Genomic DNA, 21,014 nt, shown 5'->3' with positions numbered 1-21,014 from the left:
TAACTTCCGAAATAAGGTCCCATGGACCGGAAGTAGATGGGCGTGACTTCGCCACATATCTGAATCTTGGAAACCAATCTTGTGTCCAGTAGTCAAACTTCAGAAATGTTTATTCACCATTGGATATTTCATATTCATGAGTTCTACATTTAGGGCAAGCTGTGAGCTTATACACAGCCGTATTGTTATGCATCATGAACATATCTGGACCGAACCCCTGAACAAAAACCCACCATGTTGCACAAAAAGAGGTTTTCCTTTCTTTTACAACTGATTATGAAACTTGTCTGCAGCTCAAGGAACAGAAAGTGTCGGCACATTGGGTTTGTGTACCGCCCTTTAACGCATCACTCGTCCTGCCCTTCCTCCACGGAGTTTCTCAAGTTTTCCCTCAGTAAAGTTGAGCAGAGTAACTTCCAAAACTGCGTAAAAACGAACGCAGATTCTTTGCAAACATAGCCGCAGTTTGCACAGGATACGTTCACTGTCAATATGTGGCTCCCCTGCGGATGCACTTCAAAGACCATCGTTACGTCCTATGCTCGTCGGGTCTTTAAGTCATATTTCCGTGTTTTTGGTCGATGGAAATGTAATGTAGCGGCGTTAATGCCGGAGGCTGTTGGGTTTGAAGGTGTGAAGGACTGCTCGTCCCTGCAGGAGTTTTCCGTTTCCAACAGCGCGAGCTTCTGGGCCGCGGCCGCACGCCACAGGCTGAGCTGGATCAAACCCTTCCACACGGTGCAGGACTGCGACCTGAGCCTGGGGAGGATCAAGTGGTTTGAGGGAGGACAGCTCAATGTGTCTGGTAATATAATTACTTTTAAATAGAATATGACTTATAATTAGACTCATAGAAATAGATTTGATCGTTAGAATGAACTGATCGATGCAGCGAAGGCTTAATCGGAGGCAGCTACATGCCAACAGTGGTGTAATGGAACTAAGTAGGCTACTGTACTTAAAACATACTTTTACTTTAACTTGAGTAGTTTTACATTATGCTACTTTAAACTTTGAATTCACGACATTGTGTAGGCAAATGTTCAACTTTTTACTCCACTACATTCTTACTTTGAAGATTTAGGTTATTCATACAAAATATAAATCAAGTCAACACACATTATATATTCTATAGTATATTATTATAGCTTAAGCTCGTACCCAGTAGTGCTTTAAGTAACTCAAATAAGCCCTACCTTTACCAAGTGCAACATTGAAGTGATGAACCAACCAATGATTTGAATACATTTAGTATAATACATAATACAAAAATCTGGTGTTTAAAATGGCTATTTTACAAAACGCATCCTTTTGGTTCTTAAAATATTCTTTCATGCTTATACCTTTTTACTTTCACTGGAGTAAAATGTTTTGAGTGACAATATTTTGACTTGTAACTGAATACACTGTAGTATTGCTACTTTTACTTGAGTCAGTAATCTGAGTACTTCTTCCACCTCTGCTTGCCTAACCTCTCAATGAAACACGAGACAGCGAAGGCATCATTATGCAACCAGTTTTGATCAGCACATATAATTAAAGCACTCCTTGAACGCAGCACGATGACTTGGCAGATAAAGTTAAATTTACTATCTGTTTGTCTCTGGTTTGTTAATGAACAGTGAACTGCTTGGACCGCCATGTGCACACCTGTCCTGAGAGGGTGGCCCTGATCTGGGAAAGAGATGAACCGGGGTCAGAGATCAAGGTCACCTACAGGTCAGCAGCTTGGATTTAATACATGTGTGTGTTGTTCGTGCTCCTCTTGTTCATGTGGGTTAGTACTTCATTTATGATCTCTTTACAGGCAGCTCCTGGAGATGACATGTCGCCTAGGAAACCTGTTGAGACGGCATGGCGTGAAGAAGGGGGATTGTGTCACCATCTACATGCCCCCCTGCCCTCTGGCTGTGGCGTCCATGTTGGCCTGTGCCCGTATCGGTGCGGTTCACAACGTGGTGTTTGCCGGGTTCAGCGCTGAAGCCCTCGCAGAGCGAATCAGAGACGGTGAGAAGATGTCCCACTTTAGAGCTGAACTAATCCATTCTTTAACAATGGACCAATAGACTGTGTTACGTCAGAGAACAATTACTTTTTATTCACAAGCATTTTGGAGTCTTTCAGCTCCTTGTTTTGGCTTTAAAGGCCGGAACCTCACTGGAAGGGTCTCACTGCTCTCATTAACCCTGTTTTCAAAAAATTTAATAAACCCACTGTACACATTACATGCCCAGCACCAACAACAGACAGTCATAGTTTACACAACATTCAAAGTCAGGCCTCCTTTCTCAACAAGGTTACAGTGTTCGCAAACATGTTTTTTCCCTCAAAATGACACAAACACTGGAAAATATGAGGAAATACAGGAAGAAGGTCACAAGGTCTCTACAGATACAGACACTTCTTGCGTGATGATTGAGAGGGATTGTGTTGTATGAATAATCATTGCCTTTAAAAAACAACATCCTCATTTTGCCTTTTAAGGACTATATCTTGTGAGAACTTAGCAGCTCAATAGACAGTCAAAAATACAGTTTGTTATATTAGATAATACCTCTATTTCCTAAGCTACATCAGTTTCATCACTGAAGAGAAAACAGGTTCAAGGCCCTCTACCGTACGCTTCATCTGGGATTTAACTCTCTATTTAATGTGAGGGTTGACTGATGCACTAAAGAGTGCTTTATGCTTTTTACCTAACAATAAACAACTGACAATGGCAGTACATTGAATTGAATATGCTCCACATGTTTTCAGCCCAGTCCAGCACGGTGATCACGGTGAACCAGGGTGTGAGAGCGGGGAAGGTGACGGAGCTGAAGAGGACGGTGGACGCGGCCGTGAAGGACTGCCCCTCTGTACAGCAGGTGTTGGTTGCCATGAGAACAGAGAATCCGGTCACCATGACAGCCAAGGACATGGACATGGAGGAGGTGAGAGAGCAGAAAGCCAATCGGGAGCTGATTGAGATATTAATGCCAACACTGTGTCACTTTCTCCTGGATTCAGAAGAAGAGAAAGAAATGTAGACTTTAGGAATAAAACTCCACTACAGCTGATTGGACTTTGGTTGTTCTGTCAGGTAATCGTTTAAACACTGATCCTAATACTTATATGAGTGTTAGACTGTTCCCCTCTTGCATCCTACAAATTAAGATTGCATTTAATTGCACCATGTTTTAAACAGGGCTGGAATGATTAACAATTGTATTGCATATCAACCTGGAAAAGCTGCTGCGGAAAAAAAACAGATTTTAAAAATACAGGCATATTCTCTTTGAAGAATCACACACATTTGCTAGTTTTTCATTATACTTTTATTATTTTTGTTATTAATACATTTATTTGTTTATTTATTCATGCATTTTTGGGTATTTATGATAATCAATTAGATTTAGTGTTTGGATTCTCACTATTGTAGGTGTGTTGTATCTTTTGTTCAATACAAATATTTGTTTCTTAACAAAAACTAAAAAATAATAATAGAAGTGTCTTTTTAAGAGTTTTAGGCATATTCTGATAATCATTGGGATAATATCGAGAATCCCAATGATTTTGACCAGGATAACCATGACTTGAAATATTTAAATCGTCCAATGCGGAGTTATAACAAAATAATATATGTATTCTATTGCTCTACTACTCTTCTGTGTTTGATAGGAATGACAAAGATGAAATCCTCTAAAGTCATTGTGTCCTGCAGGAGATGCTGAAGGAGGACGTGGTGTGTGAGCCGGAGGCCATGGACAGTGAGGACGTTCTGTTCCTGCTCTACACATCGGGCAGCACGGGGAAGCCCAAAGGAGTCGTCCACACTCAGGCTGGATACCTGCTGTACGCTGCCCTCACACACAGGGTAAACAACAAACAACAACATTACCTACACTATCACACATGCAGAGTGGGAAGTATTTCATGACCTCGGCATTGGACAGCCAAAATATGACATAATATTCATTGTTTGACCATTTGTTTGGTAGCGAGTGCCATCAAAAGGAAACACTTTCTGAGTTTTCTTGGAATATCTCGATCAGCGTTGTAAAAAAAGAGTGGATACCTTCTGTTGGTTTTGCAACAGTGTGAATGCGGCAAATATGGGAACTGGTTTTCTTTTTTTAAATTATAATTATTTAACAGGTTTTATTTATTTTCAAAACCTTTATTTAACCAGGTGAATCCCATTGAGATCATCGATCTCTTTTTCAAGGGAGACCGTTATCTTATTCTTTCTATTATTACGTGTGATTTATTGATCTATTTTCCATTACTTTTGCACTCTAATCTTGGCCTTATATTCATTCAATGTATATTTGTCTTTTTGAGAAGCACTTTTTTCTCCATTTCTTGAATGAAAGATGTGTTTCAAATGAAGTTATTCTAGTTTAAGCATTATTTATTTATGTTAAGTTGTTTATTTATGTAAATGTTCAAGATATAGTCACACCTCTTCAGCTTGCTTTTTAGGGTTTTTCAGAGGGGAATGAGTCCTTACCCCAAGTGAAGGAGTTCAAGTATCTCGGGGTCTTGTTCTCGAGTGAGGGAACAATGGAGCGTGAGATGGGCCGGAGAATCGGAGCAGCGGGAGCGGTACTGCAGTCGCTTTACCGCACCGTTGTGACGAAAAGGGAGCTGAGCCAGAAGGCAAAGCTCTCTGTCTACCGGGCCATTTTCGTTCCTACCCTTACCTATGGTCATGAAGGATGGGTCATGACCGAAAGAACGAGATCGCGGATACAAGCGGCCGAGATGGGTTTTCTCCGCAGGGTGGCTGGCGTCTCCCTTAGGGATAAGGTGAGAAGTTCGGTCATCAGGGAGGGACTCGGAGTTGAGCCGCTCCTCCTTCGCGTCGAAAGGAGCCAGTTGAGGTGGTTCGGGCACCTAGTTAGGATGCCACCTGGGCGCCTCCCTAGGGAGGTGTTCCAGGCACGTCCAGCTGGGAAGAGACCAAGGGGTAGACCTAGGACCAGGTGGAGGGATTATATCTCTTCGCTGGCCTGGGAGCGCCTTGGGATCCCCCAGTCAGAGCTGGTTGATGTCGCCAGGGAAAAGAAAGTTTCGGGCTCTCTACTGGAACTGCTACCTCCGCGACCCGACTACGGATAAGCGGAAGAAGATGGATGGATGGATGGAAATGGAAACAAAACACAGTATCTCTCTTCTCTTTTTATCCGATCATTCCATCAGTGTTCCCTCTCATCACCAGTATGTCTTCAGCTACCAGGACGGAGATGTGTTCGGCTGTGTGGCGGACATCGGTTGGATAACAGGACACAGCTACAGTGTGTACGGGCCGCTGGCTAACGGGGGAACCACGGTCCTGTTTGAAAGCACTCCCATTTACCCTGACCCTGGTATGAAAATCAGCAAACAACTGAATATATCAGACTGGTTGTCTAATTCATAATAAAAGGAAAACTAAAATATAGTTGTAAAATTCGACACATGTTTACCATTTGTATTAGCTTTAATGGTATCATTATAATGAGCCTTTTATGATAATAGTAATATAAATGTCTGTGTAAACGGTGTTCACCGACATTTTTAATATTCCTGTCCTTTGTTCAGAGCGCTGCAATCTCATGTGTCTTCGTCTATGAATAACTGCTTACAGTTGGATTTGAACTCTGCTTATCACTCACACTAAAATTTGAATTTACACAGTCTACATGTGTGTCACCTTGTTATTATTATAAAGAGTCTTCAGTTCTCAGGCCTCTGCTTTATCTGAGAATGCAATATAATATTATATAATCAACATATTATATAATATGTCTTTGGACCATGCTAACTTACACTTTTTTCTATAGGAAGGTACTGGGAGATGGTTCAGAGACTTAAGATAAACCAGTTTTACGGAGCTCCCACAGCAATCCGCCTGCTGCTGAAGTACGGAGACCAGTGGGTGCAGAAATATGACCGCTCGACCCTCAAAACCCTCGGCTCTGGTATGACGCTTGGAAATACTATCATGTACACAAGAGCTGGGCATTAAAGGAACATAATACAAACACACATGCCGAGTTACCATACAGTTCCTGTCCTTTAAGCACACACGTGTTACATACTGTAAGGATATTGAAAGTCAAGCCTATGCTGGTATGTGAGCATGCCATAGCAAAGCCCAGCATGCCAGGAGCATGCCAGGAACACACACACACACACACACACACCACACACACACACACACACACACACACACACACACACACACACACACACACACACACACACACACACACACACACACACACCACACACACACACACACACACACACACACACACACACACACACACACCACACACACACACACACACACACACACACACACACACACACACACACACACACACCTGTTCATTCGAGTCATGAAGCTTACAGCTAAATCACAAACGATAATATATTGTAATATATAATGATGGAAGTTGTCCCTGGCTGTCTGCAGTGGGGGAGCCCATCAACACTGAAGCGTGGGAGTGGTACCACCGAGTGGTGGGGGACGGCCGCTGCCCTGTGGTGGACACCTGGTGGCAAACAGGTAACAGGAATACCCTCAATTGTGGGATCTGTCTGATTTTTGCGGACACTTTTTGGTCGATACAAATGTTGTTCTCTGTCTCTGTTTTTTTATACAGCTATTTTGCTTTCTTAACATCGTCTCCTTTCCGACTTGTGCAAAGACAACTTCTAATATACACATTTAGTGTTTATTTTACTAACTTTATATATGTGTCTGCAGTTTAATTAAATAATGCCTCATATTGTTTTACAGTATTTCCCTTTAGTTTCCCTTCTAACCAGAAAAGTGTGCAAGTGTTCCATCAATTGAAATTAATCAAAAGTAATGTGTTGACATTGAGCTTGGTTTTGTCTCATGCTCTGAGTCTCACAGTAGCATTGCATTGCCTGTTGGGGGGGGGGTTAGGTTCACAAATTATTCCTCAAACAAAGCCACGTATGCAGGCCCTAAAATGAACCATCAGCCACTCTTAAAGGGGAGAGCTATGTCTCTCCAACTGCTTATATATACGCATTGCTACAGCATGTAGCAATGCGTATATATAAGCAGTGTATATACACACACACACACACACACACACACACACACACACACACACACACACACACACACACACACACACACACACACACACACACACACACACACACACACACACACACACACACACACACACACACACACACACACGAAAATAGTTCCCACTTCCCTTTGGACTCCCGATTTAAACCAGATGTTTTACTCTTATAATAGAAGATGTGATTTTGGTAGCAAAGGCATGAAGTACATTCAACTTGTGGAGAAGCGCATTGGGAATAAATTCATCACTGCATTTTGTTTGCCGAAAAGCGGACATAAACCAGTTGAACTTTGGATCAGCTCTGACCAAAGAAATGCAGATTTATGGGTGCAATAAAAACCAAACAACAAAATGAAAAACGATTGCCTGGAGTGACTCAGATTACTCTATCTACTTCCCACTATCAGACTCCTCTATAATACAGATTGTACTTCTCCCATAACGGTGTCAAATGTAAAAACGGTCTTCAATTTCCCTCCATATTGAACATAGAGATATAGGAAAGAAAATATATATGATTTGTCAAATGAATAATATTAATTTTGATATTTGATGCCCTCTTTAATAAGTTAGTACTTTATTGATCCCAATTTGGGACATTTTTGAAATGATAATGATTATTGTTCACGACGACAGAGAAATAGATTATACACTGTATATGTTACTGACTAAATTGTGTCAGAATACATTACAGTGAAAGTATATGTACAGTAATTGCATTTTGTGAGACTCAACAAACTTGTCCTCCATGTTTAGATAACCACGGATGTCACTGCAAACATAACAACTATTCCCTTACTAAAGCAGCTTAGGATGGGAACTAACGACAACTTGTTTGAAATCAGCTGATTTTGCTAATAAATTCAATTTTGCGGATAAACAAACGACCCAACTGACACTGTGTTTTATCCTCAGTCCCCTAAATTAGATTGAGTAATGACCAAATGGAGCAAAGCTGCGGTAATTACCATACAAATGTCAAAAATCTATAATTAATGGATGATAATTAAACATTAGAACATCATGAGCTTGAGAATTACAGACACAGATATGACCCAAATACCCTACTTCAGTAAAAAGGATTATATTATATTATTTTCCCGCACCAGTTTTTCCAATCAGGACTAAGTGGCATTATTCATAAATGCCATTTGGTTGATCTGGGAGCAAGTAGCCTGTTAAGAGAGAACATTTGATTTTGATCTGCTGTTGGCCATGTTGGTTCACATAGGACTACAGAGGTGAGAGTATGTTGAATATATGCAAACAACTACATAGTCTAGTATGTCAAAAATATGAGAAAAACCTAAATAGTATCCTATTTCGACAATATGAGAAAAAAGTTGATAGCCTGTAACATATTGTTACAGGAATTTATAAGTAACAATTGATCTTAATATGATCTGTTCATGAAGGATAGTAGCAGGTGTTTTCAGATCTAAAAAAAGAAGCACCTAACTTCTTACCACGTCCTATACAACTTCATCTGAGGAGCATAAGCTAATACAAATACCAATAAAGAAATCCTTTGCAGATTTTCAACCCGCTCAGTTGTATCACAGTGTGGGTACTGTTCCCATCAACATCACAGGGAGAAAGGGGGCCTCCTTTAGGGGGCTGTTTGCTGCCCACAAGGCTCACACTGCACTGAGCCAGTTGAAATAAGCGAGCAAAATGTGTTGCCATGGCGCCCTGCAACTAACAGGCCCTCAGTCCTGTGAAGCCAAATTTGTGGACTTGTGATCAGCTCCTGCAGAGAACAGCAAATAGAAAGTTAAAGGATAGCCATAGATTAGCAAGCCATGCAAAGTAATAGTATACTATGTCCCTAAAATGCCATAAAAAAGTGAAAGAAATCAGTATAGTTTGTGATTAAAGATAAGTCATACTGTAGTACGTTGTAAAAGACTAAAAGGTCATAGTATTGTAAAGAAAGCCCAATCATGTCATTTTATAGTAGGGTATATAGAATAACTTGCAGTAAAAGGAAGTAAGCTAAAAAAGTAATCATTAAAATCATAGTTGTGTACAATTTCCACAGTTGATTTGAACAGGATGTTAGCTGCTAATGCTACTGTGGGATCATCTGTTGTGTCCTACTTTATAACGGATCCCCTCTGCTGTATCCGGCACTGTTGCAACCAATACCACCAGGCGGATTACTGGGGCCCCTGAGGTTTAGGCAGACCTAATTTAATTTACTTAGTATGGCTGTAACTCCAAAATATAAATCTGTAGCAATGAGACAGGCTTATGCCAGATTTACAGACTGTTAGTTGGCTCTGTCATCTATACTTTCCTTCTGTCACTTTTTTATTTTTACACTCTGCATTGGTGCATCTGCAGTGCTATACAAGATGTAGTTGATACAATTCAGATTGTATGTATGTGTTTCCAAATAGATTAGTCTTAATATATACCCTTGATATACCCATTCTTCTGGATAGCTTTTTAATTGATTTGTTGATCATATCGAATACATATTATAATAATTACACATATAGTAATTGACAGCTGGTTTCTAATCTGCCCTGTTTTGCTCTATGTTCTCAGAGACAGGTGGCATCTGCATCACCCCACGGCCTTCGGACCCAGACGCAGAGATTGTCCCAGGAATGGCTATGAGACCTTTCTTCGGCATTAAGCCTGTGCTCATGGACACAGAGGTGTGTGTGTATGTGTGTGGGGGGGGGGGGCATGTTGTCCCTGAACATTTTTTATGGCTGGGAACGGCCTGAGGGAGGGTCAGATTAGGATTATAAAATACTCACCAGCTGTGTCACTTTTGATACTCGCCCTGCTCCCACCCGTCAGGCCCAATCTGTTTGTGCCAAACTCCCTATTAAAAAAATCTGTCATTGTACTTTGTGCGGCCATTGCGGTTGCTTTTGAAACGCACAGATTGTGCAGACAGTTGGAGTGTGCTGAGCTCATCATGCTTCCTCTCAAACAGAAACACACAGCATTTGGAAAGTGGTTTCACAGGCCTCACTGTGGCATTCTTCTTGTGCCTGTTTTCCTAATTTAAGAGGAAGATTCTGTAAGTTTTGTTTCAGTCTTGTTTAGTTTTTACTTCAATCACATCTCCCTCAACATGACATGAATTGAATATGTTTTGTGCACTCACAAAAATGATTTTCTGTATATTAGACATATGTTGTTGTCTGTGTTTGTTGCGTAAACGTTGATCACCTTGTAATAAATTCTCCTCAGGGAAAAGTGGTGACCTCCAACCCCGCATCAGGAGCTCTGTGTTTAGCTCAGCCTTGGCCTGGTATGGCCCGCACCATTCACAACAACCACCAGAGATTCATTGAGACCTACTGTCAGCCTCATCCTGGTAAACCGTCTTTGAAAGTGTTGCTCAATTCTTACGATTTTAGTTTTTGGTAAAGACAAAAACTCAGTCTCTAAATCTATAACTCTTTGTGCCAATAGGTTATTTTTTTACTGGAGATGGCGCCTATCGCTCTAAGGAGGGGTATTACCAGATCACTGGACGCCTTGATGATGTCATCAATGTGAGCGGTCACAGGATTGGGACGGCAGAGATAGAGGACGTGGTGGTAGGTCAATCAATGATAAACATGTATGTCTGTTCTTCCCCAACATACAGCTAAAACTATGTTTTTAGTGGGCTGAAATAAAGAACAAAGTTCTCTAAATGGCCAATATTTCCATAGTTGTTTATAAAAGCAATAAAGGAGTAAATAAAGTTATTTCTTAAAATGTCTTTAGCAGCGATTTGTACAAACTATTTTCTTTTTTTGATCCCTGAAACAGAATCAATGCTCTGCAGTGGCCGAGTCTGCTGTCATCGGATACTCGCATGACATCAAAGGACAAGGTGGGCAGAAAATATATTTTGAGTCAAACAATGTCTTTCCCACATTATATTAAAAAAATATTACTCAATGTTAACTTATAATGTCCATTGTAGTAAGGATTTGTCTCTTTGTTGTCAGGTGTGTATGCCTTTGTGGTGCTAAAAAAGGACGCGGACGATCAGGAAGCAGATCTGTCTCAGCAGCTAAACAACATGGTGTCGAAAAAGATCGCCAAGTACGCCTGTCCAGATTTCATCCAGGTAACTCTCTCTCACTGACATTAAATCGCAAACAAATATTAGTGGTAAAGTACAGGTTGTTTGAAGTGGGGTTGTACGAGGTACTATCCATAGTGTTATACCTGCAGTAAACAGGTGTACCGGCACAGGAGCAAACAAAGTCTAAGCCACCTATTTTTGGAAAACTTTCACTGCTTGTATCTTGCTGTCGGATAGTCCTTTCTAGGTGTGCTACTAAGTTAATTTGAATTCCACAAAATCACACAATAAGAGAAATAAACTAAAATCCTGGCATCAGTTGACAGTTGGGGTCAAATGTTTTTTGTTCCTTTAAAAAGAGCATAGATAACGGTTTCAGTTCCTTTTTGGAAAGGGCTGTCTCATGGCACACGTCTTGAAAATATTTGTGAAAATATAGCGTACACTTCAAACTGCCATGTTTTCTTGGGGTTGCCAAAATACGTTAAGTTTCTTCAGCCATCCACAAAGGTTTAACGTTTTTCTCCTGTGCTGGTGCTTCTGTCTTTCTAAACTGCGACCATAATTAACTGCAGGTTAAACATTAAGTGTATGAGTTACTAATCCAAAGTCAAACAATCGGAACTATTTCTATTAGACTAACTCATACCTAGTTTCCTCATGTTATTCTCACAGTTCGTCCAGCGGCTGCCGAAGACGCGCTCAGGAAAGATAATGCGGCGGGTGCTGCGTAAGCTGGTGGAGCGAGACCTGGACGGGCTGGGGGACCTCAGCACGCTGGACGACCCCGCAGCAGTTCAGGAAATCATCCAAGGTCACCGTGAGCTGTGTGGCAAACAACAACCGTCATGAAGTGTTCCCAGAAAACATTCCCGTCTAATGAAGAATATGCGATGCTCGCACGATACTCTCCGTCACTTAACCAGGCGTGTGCAATTGTATAAAAAATGATTTTAGAGGCCAAACTTTCTCTTTGCTTTCATTGTAAATATGAAATTTTATTAAATCAGGTATTCACAAATGTAATCTTGGAAGGAGTCACATTATTGGAACTCATTTTCCCAATGTAGTGATTGTAAACATAAGACAATAAACAACTTTAAAAAGCCACACAAGTTGAACTGAGTATAAAGTGTCTTTTTTCTTTCCTTGTGTGTTTTCATGATATGTGAATTCACTCAGAGCGTTCCTACCCCGAAACCTTTTTGGATCCAGAACATTTGGGTTGAGCTCTGCCTCAATGATGCATGAGTAAACCGAAACTGGAAGAGCACAGTGTTCCACCTCCACTGCAGGATTTGGTTTACAAAGTAGTACCTGACATCAAAGAATGCGAGTGTGTGAACAGGAATTCAGGAGTGTGTCTGTCCTTGTCTCCCACAATGAAGATGGCTCTGCATGTCACAGAGCTTCTTCTCTGAGAATCCCACTGCCTCCCTTTAGCTTGGTTATCTCCCACTGGCCTCCTCCACATAGTTTCAGCTGGACATCATGGTACTGTGAGAACCAGAGGGACAGACAGAGTTCATTTCCTTAATAGATTAGGATGATTTGAGAACAAAGCAAGACGTTAAAATGTAAGGACAATTGACATATTGAAACCAAATAATCTGACACGGACAGACCAGAAAGCATTCAATAGCAATACTTTGAATACACATCATAAATACAAGTTTTCAAATTCGTTCCTATTACTTCCTCTGAGTCTAATTTAGTCGTTTTTTCTTGTCAAAGTGTCTCATTAAATAATTTGTTGAATGCTGTACAGATTGTAAACCCCCGAGGGGAAGTTTGTAATTTGTGATATTTGGTTATATACATCATTTGATATTGGCCACGTTTTAATCTTTGTGTTTAGGCTGGATGTGTAATTTAGGGTGTGTAATTTAGGGTGTGTGTGTGTGTGTGCGCGTGTGTGTGCGCGCGTGTGTGTCCAGTGTACCTTCTCCAGGCTGCTGCGGTGCCCCAGACTGATCAGAGTCATGCCGAGCTGTTTGCAGGTGCGGTACAGCTGAGCCTCTGCCTCCTCCGTCAGAGCACTGGTGGCCTCATCCAGCACTGAGAGAAGAGTTTTTTTAATACAAATGTAAATATGAGTTATTACTGGGTCTGGGTCACCCCTAACAGTTGGCATAATAATAACATAAGAACATCTGAAATGCTTGATGTAGGTGCTAGAGTGGGCTGAAACGGTCTTGATCCCTCAGGTGCTTGCATGACATAAACCGAGAAGAACACACCTGCATATTTTGGCTGCAGGTAGAAGAGTCGTGCAAAGCAAAGACGCTGCATTTCCCCCGGAGACAGACTATCATACCTGCAGAGAGAAACTAGTTCAGACCTGCATCACCTTATCGAATGTTTGGAGAAGTAATACATACATCTATTGCTTGGCTTTGTCAGTTTTTCCCTCTCTTACCAGTTCCAGTCCACCTGTGCATCGAGCCCGCCGGTCCGCTCCACGAGACTGGACTGGAGCACAGATAGAAGTTTAAATCAGGATTAATGGATGTTTAATTCAAATGTGAAAGCATTTGAACCAATTCAGCAAACACTTAGTCTTTCAGAGGCTGTAGTGGAGGAAGACTGATCCAAAGTTAGGCACATTTTGAAGTTGTATGCTAAGAGGATACAGGATGATACAGTGGGATGAACTTACCACTCCAGCAAGTTCCAAGAATTGTATGATTCTGTCATCGTCCACTGACCCTAAACAAACAAAACTCACTTTATGAATATCTCTCCATATAACTCAGATTACAAACTCAGTGTAATTCCAAGACTCAAGTTTAGAATAATACAAAGATAAATGTATTATTATTATTTTTGTATTAAAGAGTTGCTTTGATCAAACACCCTTTTTCTATCGGGAAACATTTGATATTAAACAATTAAGTTATATAGCCTTTAAATGTTAAATGTTGAACAGGTACATTTACAGTTCAGGGAGAGTGAAAACTGATACCTGATGCAGGGTAAATATCTTTCAACGGGTAGATCACCTGTTGGAGAAAAGTCAGTAGATTTTGGTACATTTGAGTCCTTCAGCAACAAGCACTTGTACATTAATTGTCCAACACGTTGCAGGCTCAATAGAGACACAACACAGAAGAGGAGACAGCTACCTGTTCCCGCAGCGTGCCATCGGTGAGGTACGGCTTCTGCGGCAGGAAGAGGGTTCCTCTGGGCCCGAAACACGCGGTCATTTGGACAAAACCTGAGGGGAGAGGACGCAGGTGTCATGAGGCTACTAATGTTTTCTGAATCATTTGACTAATGGTGGAGAGGTCGGTGGTCGTCCTCCAAGCGGAGCGTAACCCCAAAGTTCTCACGATGGCATGGTGTGATTTTGTGTGTGATTGCCTCTGAATGTGTAAATGCTGAGTTGTGTTTGTAAACAGGTTTTTGAGAGCTGAAAAAGCTTCAAAATGCGCTATATATGAAGTTCATTTACGATAATATGCAACACTTAAAAAAACAGCCTTGTCTCGCTGCTCTCTCACCGCTCTCTGCCTCCCAGAGTCGGTTGAGGACCCTCAGGAGTGACGTCTTCCCGGTGCCTGTGTTCCCCACCACCAGCAGGTTTGATCCCTGGCTGATTTTCAGACTTAGATCCTCCACCAGCAGCTTGTCCGAGAACGGAGATTTGTACGAAAGGTGGTCTAGGATGAAGGCGGTGTCCACAGGGCCTGCGTGGACGTTGAAGTCACTGAGTGGAGAAATAAATAAACGTTGAAAACCTTTGTTCCAAACACCGTACATTCATTGTGTGATCTCATTTGCTTTTCTAAAATCTAATCTTAGTCAAATGTCTTAAAATGTTCCTGTAGTCTTTAACTGTTCTTTATTGCAGCCGAGATTCAAGTAAAAGTGCTCCCACAAACCTGTCAAAGTCGTAGCTCTCCCCTGATGCCGGGTCATAGTCACACTGCGTGCGAAGTATGTCATCCATCACCTCCCTCAGCTCCCCAATCCTGACCACAACACACACACACACACACACACACACACACACACACACACACACACACCAAACACACACACACACACACACAGGTTCAGTGATAGAAAGGTGGATGGCATGCACAAACGCTGCTGTCATCATCTGTCCTCCAGGAAGTGAAGGTATGCAGTGTGCTACCTGTGGGTGTATCCAGCCACGTCTGTCAGAGTGGTGGACAGGTCTATTAGCTGCGTGAAGCCATTTATCAGGTAGATGCACACAAAGGCGTTCTGAATAAGGACAAGGAGAGGGAGAACCGGAGCAGAGAGTAAATAAGAGACACCATTATTTAAAGAGGAGCGTTCGGACAAGGAACAATGAGGACGACAGCATGAAAAGGAGACTGTAATACCGGCTCATGATGACACTTTAATGTGATTGTATACATGTTCTTGAGACAGTTTGTAGCTACAACATATCTCTTATCAGTTAGAAGTGAAATCTATGTTTATCAACAGGCTGTGACTGTTTTATCAGGAGAAAGCTTTTGCTGCCACCTTGTGGTTACATTACACCATGTTTGGTAGCTTTTTGCTATTTATTGGCTATTATTTGATGGCAAACCTTTCAGACACTGTCACCTCTCAACTAAACTTAAAAGTAAAAGGAGCATATGTATACTATTTCAACTTTCCATATACACTAACTCGCAATTTAACTTTTTTTAAATGTTGAAAATAGTGTACTCTTTTTTTTCTCTTATTGTCTACCCCTCAATTTATTTATGTCCCTGAGGACAAATTAAGACTGATTAATAACGTTGATTAAAACTGGGAGTAAAATTCACACACCTGCTGACCGCATGAAAAGAAAAATATATTTTTTTTTTTGTATGTGAACAAAGTAACATTTCTTAAGAACTTCTGAGAAGTAGGGACACAATAAATAAAAGCACATGCTTACCTTACTGATGAGTGCGCTGAGCTCTCCAGGAGTGAGACCGTCATAGAGGCCGGTGAAGATGGGAATGGCGATTATGATGTAGCTGAGGAAGCCTCCGAGGTAGTCGAAGGTGTTTACCCCGACTGAGAGGAGAGGGCAGAGGTTAACAAGTTTAATCACAGCAATGAATGAAAGATATGAGTCAGTGAGAGAGTGGTCATGTGTGAGGTGTTCTTACTATAAAGCCAGAGCTCCTTGTTTATTAAACTCTTCTGAGTTTCTAGCAGAGCCTGCAGTCTGCGGTTTGTCCTCATGTGCTCCACTTTACCCGCTCTAAAAACACAGACAGCAGCAATGTTCACAACCTGCTTTGACTCAGTGATTTGATTATTAAGAATGTTTCAGATAATGTAGTTTTTTATATTAATCACAGGAAAGTACAACAAGAGTTTAGTTTATATGCAGGTTATACAATACTGATACTAAAAGTTCCAGAAATGTCTGCATTTTCATTTTTACGAACGCAATTCAGACATTCGATATTCAAAAGACAGTTAGAACAAATGAGAAAAAAGGTTGGTTTACAAGTCATGTGTTTAAGCCTCACCTGTAAAACGCTGCAGACTCTGCATTGACACGGATCTGCATGTGTTTGAACCTGAAAACACAACAAACGTATCTTAAGCAACACAATTCAAGTCTAAACACATTCGCCCGTCAACAGAAAAACACATTATAACCTCAGCCAGGGAGTAATGTTTCGGATGTATTTTTTGGTCCATTTCTCTGTCTATCAGCAGGATTACAGACAAAAGAACTACAGGACTGATGTTTATGAAACTTGGTAGTAAGGTGGAGATGGGCTAGGGAAGAACACAATAACATTGAGCAGACTCAGAAATGATTTTGTACTTTTGTTAACATTGCAAGAGAGCGCCTGGCCTTGGTGTTTCACTTTCCAAATGCCCCTCGAGGTTTATCTTGGGACAGTTTAACCACAATTCCTTCCTTTTGTAGCTGACGCATATCCTGTGTCATTTCCTGAGAGGCAAAAGGCACTGGGCCAGGATACTAAGATGCTTCCTCTCGACAAAGGACTGATTTCCAAAAGAAAATAACACCGAAAGGATTTGCATGAAACAGATCCCAAAACACCCGACCAACCACTCAGTTGAAGAAAACACTTTTTAGTCAGTTCTGATCTGCTTTTTTATTGACCGGGATACATTGATTGTTTGTCTTTGTCTTACATATTGAGTGAACTCACCTGAAGTCCCCCTCCAGTTTTTCTTGCTCAAACAGAGTCGAAACAATCGGCCCCATGAGGATTTTATTGGCAATGGTTCCAACCACAAAGTAGCCAAAGATACTCACAGGACCGATCCAGCCGGTGCTGCAAAGAAACGCCATTTTAGTTAGAAAATCCATTTTAAAACACTAAGGTAAAACAGAGTTCATTATACAGAATGAAACACTCTAGGACATCTAAGTTATAGTGTCATTTCGCTTCAGTTATAGTGGAAAATAGAGACTCAAGCAATAAAAAACCTTTTTAGGGACCATTTATAAAATATATAAATATTATATATATATATATTATATATATAAGTTTGTGTCTCTACTGTGTATGTAAAAGTGGCGTTTAACAACTTTATCAACCACCACTGTTGTCTCAATAACAACCAAATCGCTCTCCTCTTCCTCAGAGCTTACTACTTGTGACACATTTGGAAAGGTATTCAGACCATCAGGTAAATATCAAGAAATATATTCAAGTTTATCGACATCGCCTGATTACTTTTAGCGACCTTTGGACCAGTGCTAGCTAATTCCATTGGAAAAGAGACGGCAACTTTGCACATCTGTCACACTGCTTTTCTATTTCTTTTTTCATTATGAATATTAAAAGGGAACCAGTTGAAATGCAAATGTTTTCATTATTACACAGCCATTACATTGTGCAATCAACGTTAACTTCACAATGATAAGTTTAAGCAAAAGCGATATCTATGCTACTATAAAAGTTATTAAGAACAGCTAGACTTTCTCCATTCCTAACCATCCACACACAAAGAAAAGAGGGGATGTCTACACGTGATAAATAAAAAAGGACATGTGGCTGTGATAAAGTGATATCTTCAGATAGAGCATAATGTCTCTGAAGAGTAGATATTACATGTGTAAAAGTGTGTGACACTCTACAGACACACCTAAGGAAGCAGTGGTAGGTGTAGTAGGTCAGTGTGAACGGTGACACAATCAAGCGACTGGCCATGGTGCTCATCTGCTTACACAGCCGCTCTGCATCCTGACTGATCCGCTGGTCTCTGCAAGTACACAGAAAGAAAATAATTCAATTCAAGAAAGTTCATAATTAACCCTAATAAATATTATTTTCTCATCAAACCGTATGGTGATTTATTGATACATGTTGATGTTATGTCTTCATTCAATAAAACAGCATTATATGAGACTACTCAGAGGAAAAAGTATCAGAGCTTACGGGTTGTCTATATCCTCTCGGAGGACATTGAGTGTGTAATAGACTCGGCCCTGGAAGTAGGACGTATGGAGGCTCTCAGTCAGCGTCCTCCTCCAGCTCAAATACATCAGGTTACAAATGTACTGGTCGACACTTTTCAACTGGGAGAGGGAGAGAGGAACAAAGAAGGGAGAGATTGTCAACACAGAGACAATAAACAGTAGTTTTATAGCAATCTTCATGAGACTTACAAGAGTAAACTTCAAATGATTCCTTTTATTTCAGAATATTTTATTCCTTTTCTAAATAAATGTGGTCAAATAAACTCAATATTGTGATAGGTGTTCAAAATCCAAGTATGAAGCGTGTTAGGCTGTAAAATGAAAATGTCCGGCTGACCTGACCTTATAAATATTCCATTACCTATTATAACAACAATCCAAAACCAAACATGATGTCATACAATACAAATATGGGAAACAATGTACTATGTATTTAGATTCAGCAGCACACATGTAATCCAAGCAGATAATGTGAAGTATTGAACATATAGGATTTTTTCCTAATTATGATGAAAGTAATTTTGAACTATAAATGATATTCCTAAATAGACACAATAACAAGTTCCTGGATATGGTGTAATATCCAGCGAGTAAATAAAGCCATGCTCCTTCTTTAATAACTCATTCATTTGGTTTTCTGGATCTTCGTGAAATATTACAAATCCTACCATTATATGCCGTGGTTGTTATTAATATAATGGGTCCCATGCTTAAATGACTCACCCTGCACAGCAAAAGTGTAAGCATGACACACAGAGGGTTGAACTCTTTTTGAACATTGTTGGTTAAAACTAATATCAGTGTGTAGGTCAACTGCTTTGTCTTACTGTGGAGTTGGTCACGATGAGCATCAAGGCGGTGCCCACCAGACTCTTGAAGCCGGAGTTATCTTTGTCTGCGAGCACATTGTAGAAGCGGCTGGGGAGGACTCCCACCTGGTAAATGATCAGCTGCTCTGAAGCAGAAAAATACGTGTTAGCACAACAATCTCATTTAACAACATAAGACAATTGGGCGACCTTTAAACCGAACTTTGAGCTTCAAAAATCACAGTACGCATTCTGGTGTTATCTGGAGTGTAATTTAACAATGCCACAAAAGGCATTGTCTCACACACAGGGAATGTGTCTCGTGATGAGGCTTTGTGTAACAGGCATTTCATTTCATTAGATAGCTTGCTTCATCTGATGTGACAATGTATTTCCCCTTTTTGTTACTGTTCTTCTGTTGCACAAATACATATGAGACTCCAGCAGTTACCTGTCAGAGTGACAGCGAGCAGTGTGGCAAACATGAGAGCGCTTTGACTGGTCCATGATGGGAACAGGACCCTCTGGATGCTGCAGAACCTCTGAACAAACGTCCAGTCCAATTTCAGTCTGAAGGACAGCAAACAAGAAATACATTTGTTTTAGAAAATGGCAATATCTGGATTAAATGAAGTTACATCCTGTGGTCACATGCATGAACTATGACACTTTTGTTATGGTGAAATTCTTGCATTACTTTGCATCTTTCACTTTGAACATTTAAACTAAAATCAAGTGTTGTATTATAAGGTGTATTTTTGAGTTTTCTGTGTCATTTGAATGATTCCATGTAAGGTACACAATTACTACACAAAGTGAAACTGTGTCTCAGTCTTACCTTTTTGTCCCTCTTCCGTTTGACTTTTCTGAACGAGGCATCTGCACAGGCGGCAGATGTTTAAGTTAACTTGCTTTTCAACCCACAAAGTCATAGAAGTTTCTATGAATTGATTAACAAATGTTAACCAGCAGGTCAAGGTAACTTCCCTAACCGATGTTAGCCAAACCGGTTAGCAAACAGCTAACACGTTCTAGCGAGGGGAATACTGAACAAAGACCCTCAAAACTATTACAAACAACTTTGCTTTGTATGCCTTGTCATTGCTTTTAATTTAGTTAAATGTTACCCAACTTCAGCATCGTCGAATCGACCTGCCATTAAACTCTGCGCAGAAGGTTTTTGTTTTGGTAGGTAAAGTAAAAGCCCGGACTTCCGCAGTAATGTACTCAGGTTTTCAAAATAAAAGCTTCACTAGCTTTTTATGCCAGGTCTGATTGATTGATTGAAAAGTTTATTAACAGCTTGTATATTGGGTACAGTACAGTACAGCTCAAAACATACAATTGTTAAGGGGATGCAGACCAGAGAAAGACTTTCGTCTTGTTTACATCAGGGAACCCCCATTTCCAATTCATCATGTCATTTAAGACATATAAGACATATTTGACATACAGATGGCTTATTTACAATTTACATACAGGTGGTTTTTTAAATACAGATTGCTTATTTACAATTTTCATTTTAGATTTCGTTCTAATACATCCTAACCGGACATTTAAGACATACCAAGTCTACAGATATACAGTTAGTAACAGAGTCTAAAATGCGAGTATATACATAGATGGGGGGG

At 40.5% G+C, this 21,014-nt stretch overlaps 2 protein-coding genes across 2 annotated transcripts; one reads left to right on the top strand and one right to left on the bottom strand.

Moving 5' to 3' along the window:
• The first annotated feature begins 330 nt into the window (after nucleotides 1–330).
• On the top strand, nucleotides 331–12,255 carry acss1 (acyl-CoA synthetase short chain family member 1). Its single transcript, XM_034197728.1, has 14 exons — nucleotides 331–805; nucleotides 1,623–1,719; nucleotides 1,808–2,007; nucleotides 2,758–2,933; nucleotides 3,704–3,856; nucleotides 5,204–5,351; nucleotides 5,808–5,945; nucleotides 6,446–6,538; nucleotides 9,654–9,766; nucleotides 10,314–10,440; nucleotides 10,539–10,666; nucleotides 10,884–10,947; nucleotides 11,066–11,187; nucleotides 11,821–12,255. Exons 1-14 carry the CDS (start codon nucleotides 493–495, stop codon nucleotides 11,995–11,997), a joined length of 2,049 nt encoding a protein of 682 aa, XP_034053619.1. The 5' UTR covers nucleotides 331–492; the 3' UTR covers nucleotides 11,998–12,255.
• abcd4 (ATP-binding cassette, sub-family D (ALD), member 4) lies at nucleotides 12,118–20,590 on the bottom strand. The gene is made up of 19 exons (XM_034197729.1): nucleotides 20,222–20,590; nucleotides 19,835–19,953; nucleotides 19,402–19,529; nucleotides 18,534–18,673; nucleotides 18,241–18,357; nucleotides 17,298–17,423; nucleotides 16,638–16,688; nucleotides 16,269–16,363; nucleotides 16,052–16,173; nucleotides 15,287–15,378; nucleotides 15,030–15,119; nucleotides 14,649–14,854; nucleotides 14,271–14,362; nucleotides 14,111–14,147; nucleotides 13,805–13,854; nucleotides 13,565–13,617; nucleotides 13,386–13,462; nucleotides 13,088–13,203; nucleotides 12,118–12,642 (listed from the first exon to the last, which is right to left on the bottom strand). Exons 1-19 carry the CDS (start codon nucleotides 20,260–20,262, stop codon nucleotides 12,547–12,549), a joined length of 1,848 nt encoding a protein of 615 aa, XP_034053620.1. The 5' UTR covers nucleotides 20,263–20,590; the 3' UTR covers nucleotides 12,118–12,546.
• Nucleotides 20,591–21,014: the final 424 nt, after the last annotated feature.

This window comes from Gymnodraco acuticeps, unplaced genomic scaffold (assembly GCF_902827175.1).
Source record: "Gymnodraco acuticeps unplaced genomic scaffold, fGymAcu1.1, whole genome shotgun sequence".
Classification (NCBI taxonomy): Eukaryota; Metazoa; Chordata; class Actinopteri; order Perciformes; family Bathydraconidae; genus Gymnodraco; species Gymnodraco acuticeps.
This window is presented reverse-complemented; position numbering and strand designations above follow the sequence as displayed.

Coding starts and splice junctions, on each gene's coding strand:
- acss1 (XM_034197728.1), top strand. CDS start 493: ATGTGGCTCCCCTGCGGATGCACTTCAAAGACCATCGTTACGTCCTAT. Junction 5,946..6,445: donor CCTCAAAACCCTCGGCTCTG/GTATGACGCTTG, acceptor GGCTGTCTGCAG/TGGGGGAGCCCATCAACACT. Junction 10,948..11,065: donor GCATGACATCAAAGGACAAG/GTGGGCAGAAAA, acceptor CTTTGTTGTCAG/GTGTGTATGCCTTTGTGGTG.
- abcd4 (XM_034197729.1), bottom strand. CDS start 20,262: ATGCCTCGTTCAGAAAAGTCAAACGGAAGAGGGACAAAAAG. Junction 17,424..18,240: donor ACCTACCACTGCTTCCTTAG/GTGTGTCTGTAG, acceptor GTTTCTTTGCAG/CACCGGCTGGATCGGTCCTG. Junction 15,120..15,286: donor GTGGCTGGATACACCCACAG/GTAGCACACTGC, acceptor TGTTGTGGTCAG/GATTGGGGAGCTGAGGGAGG.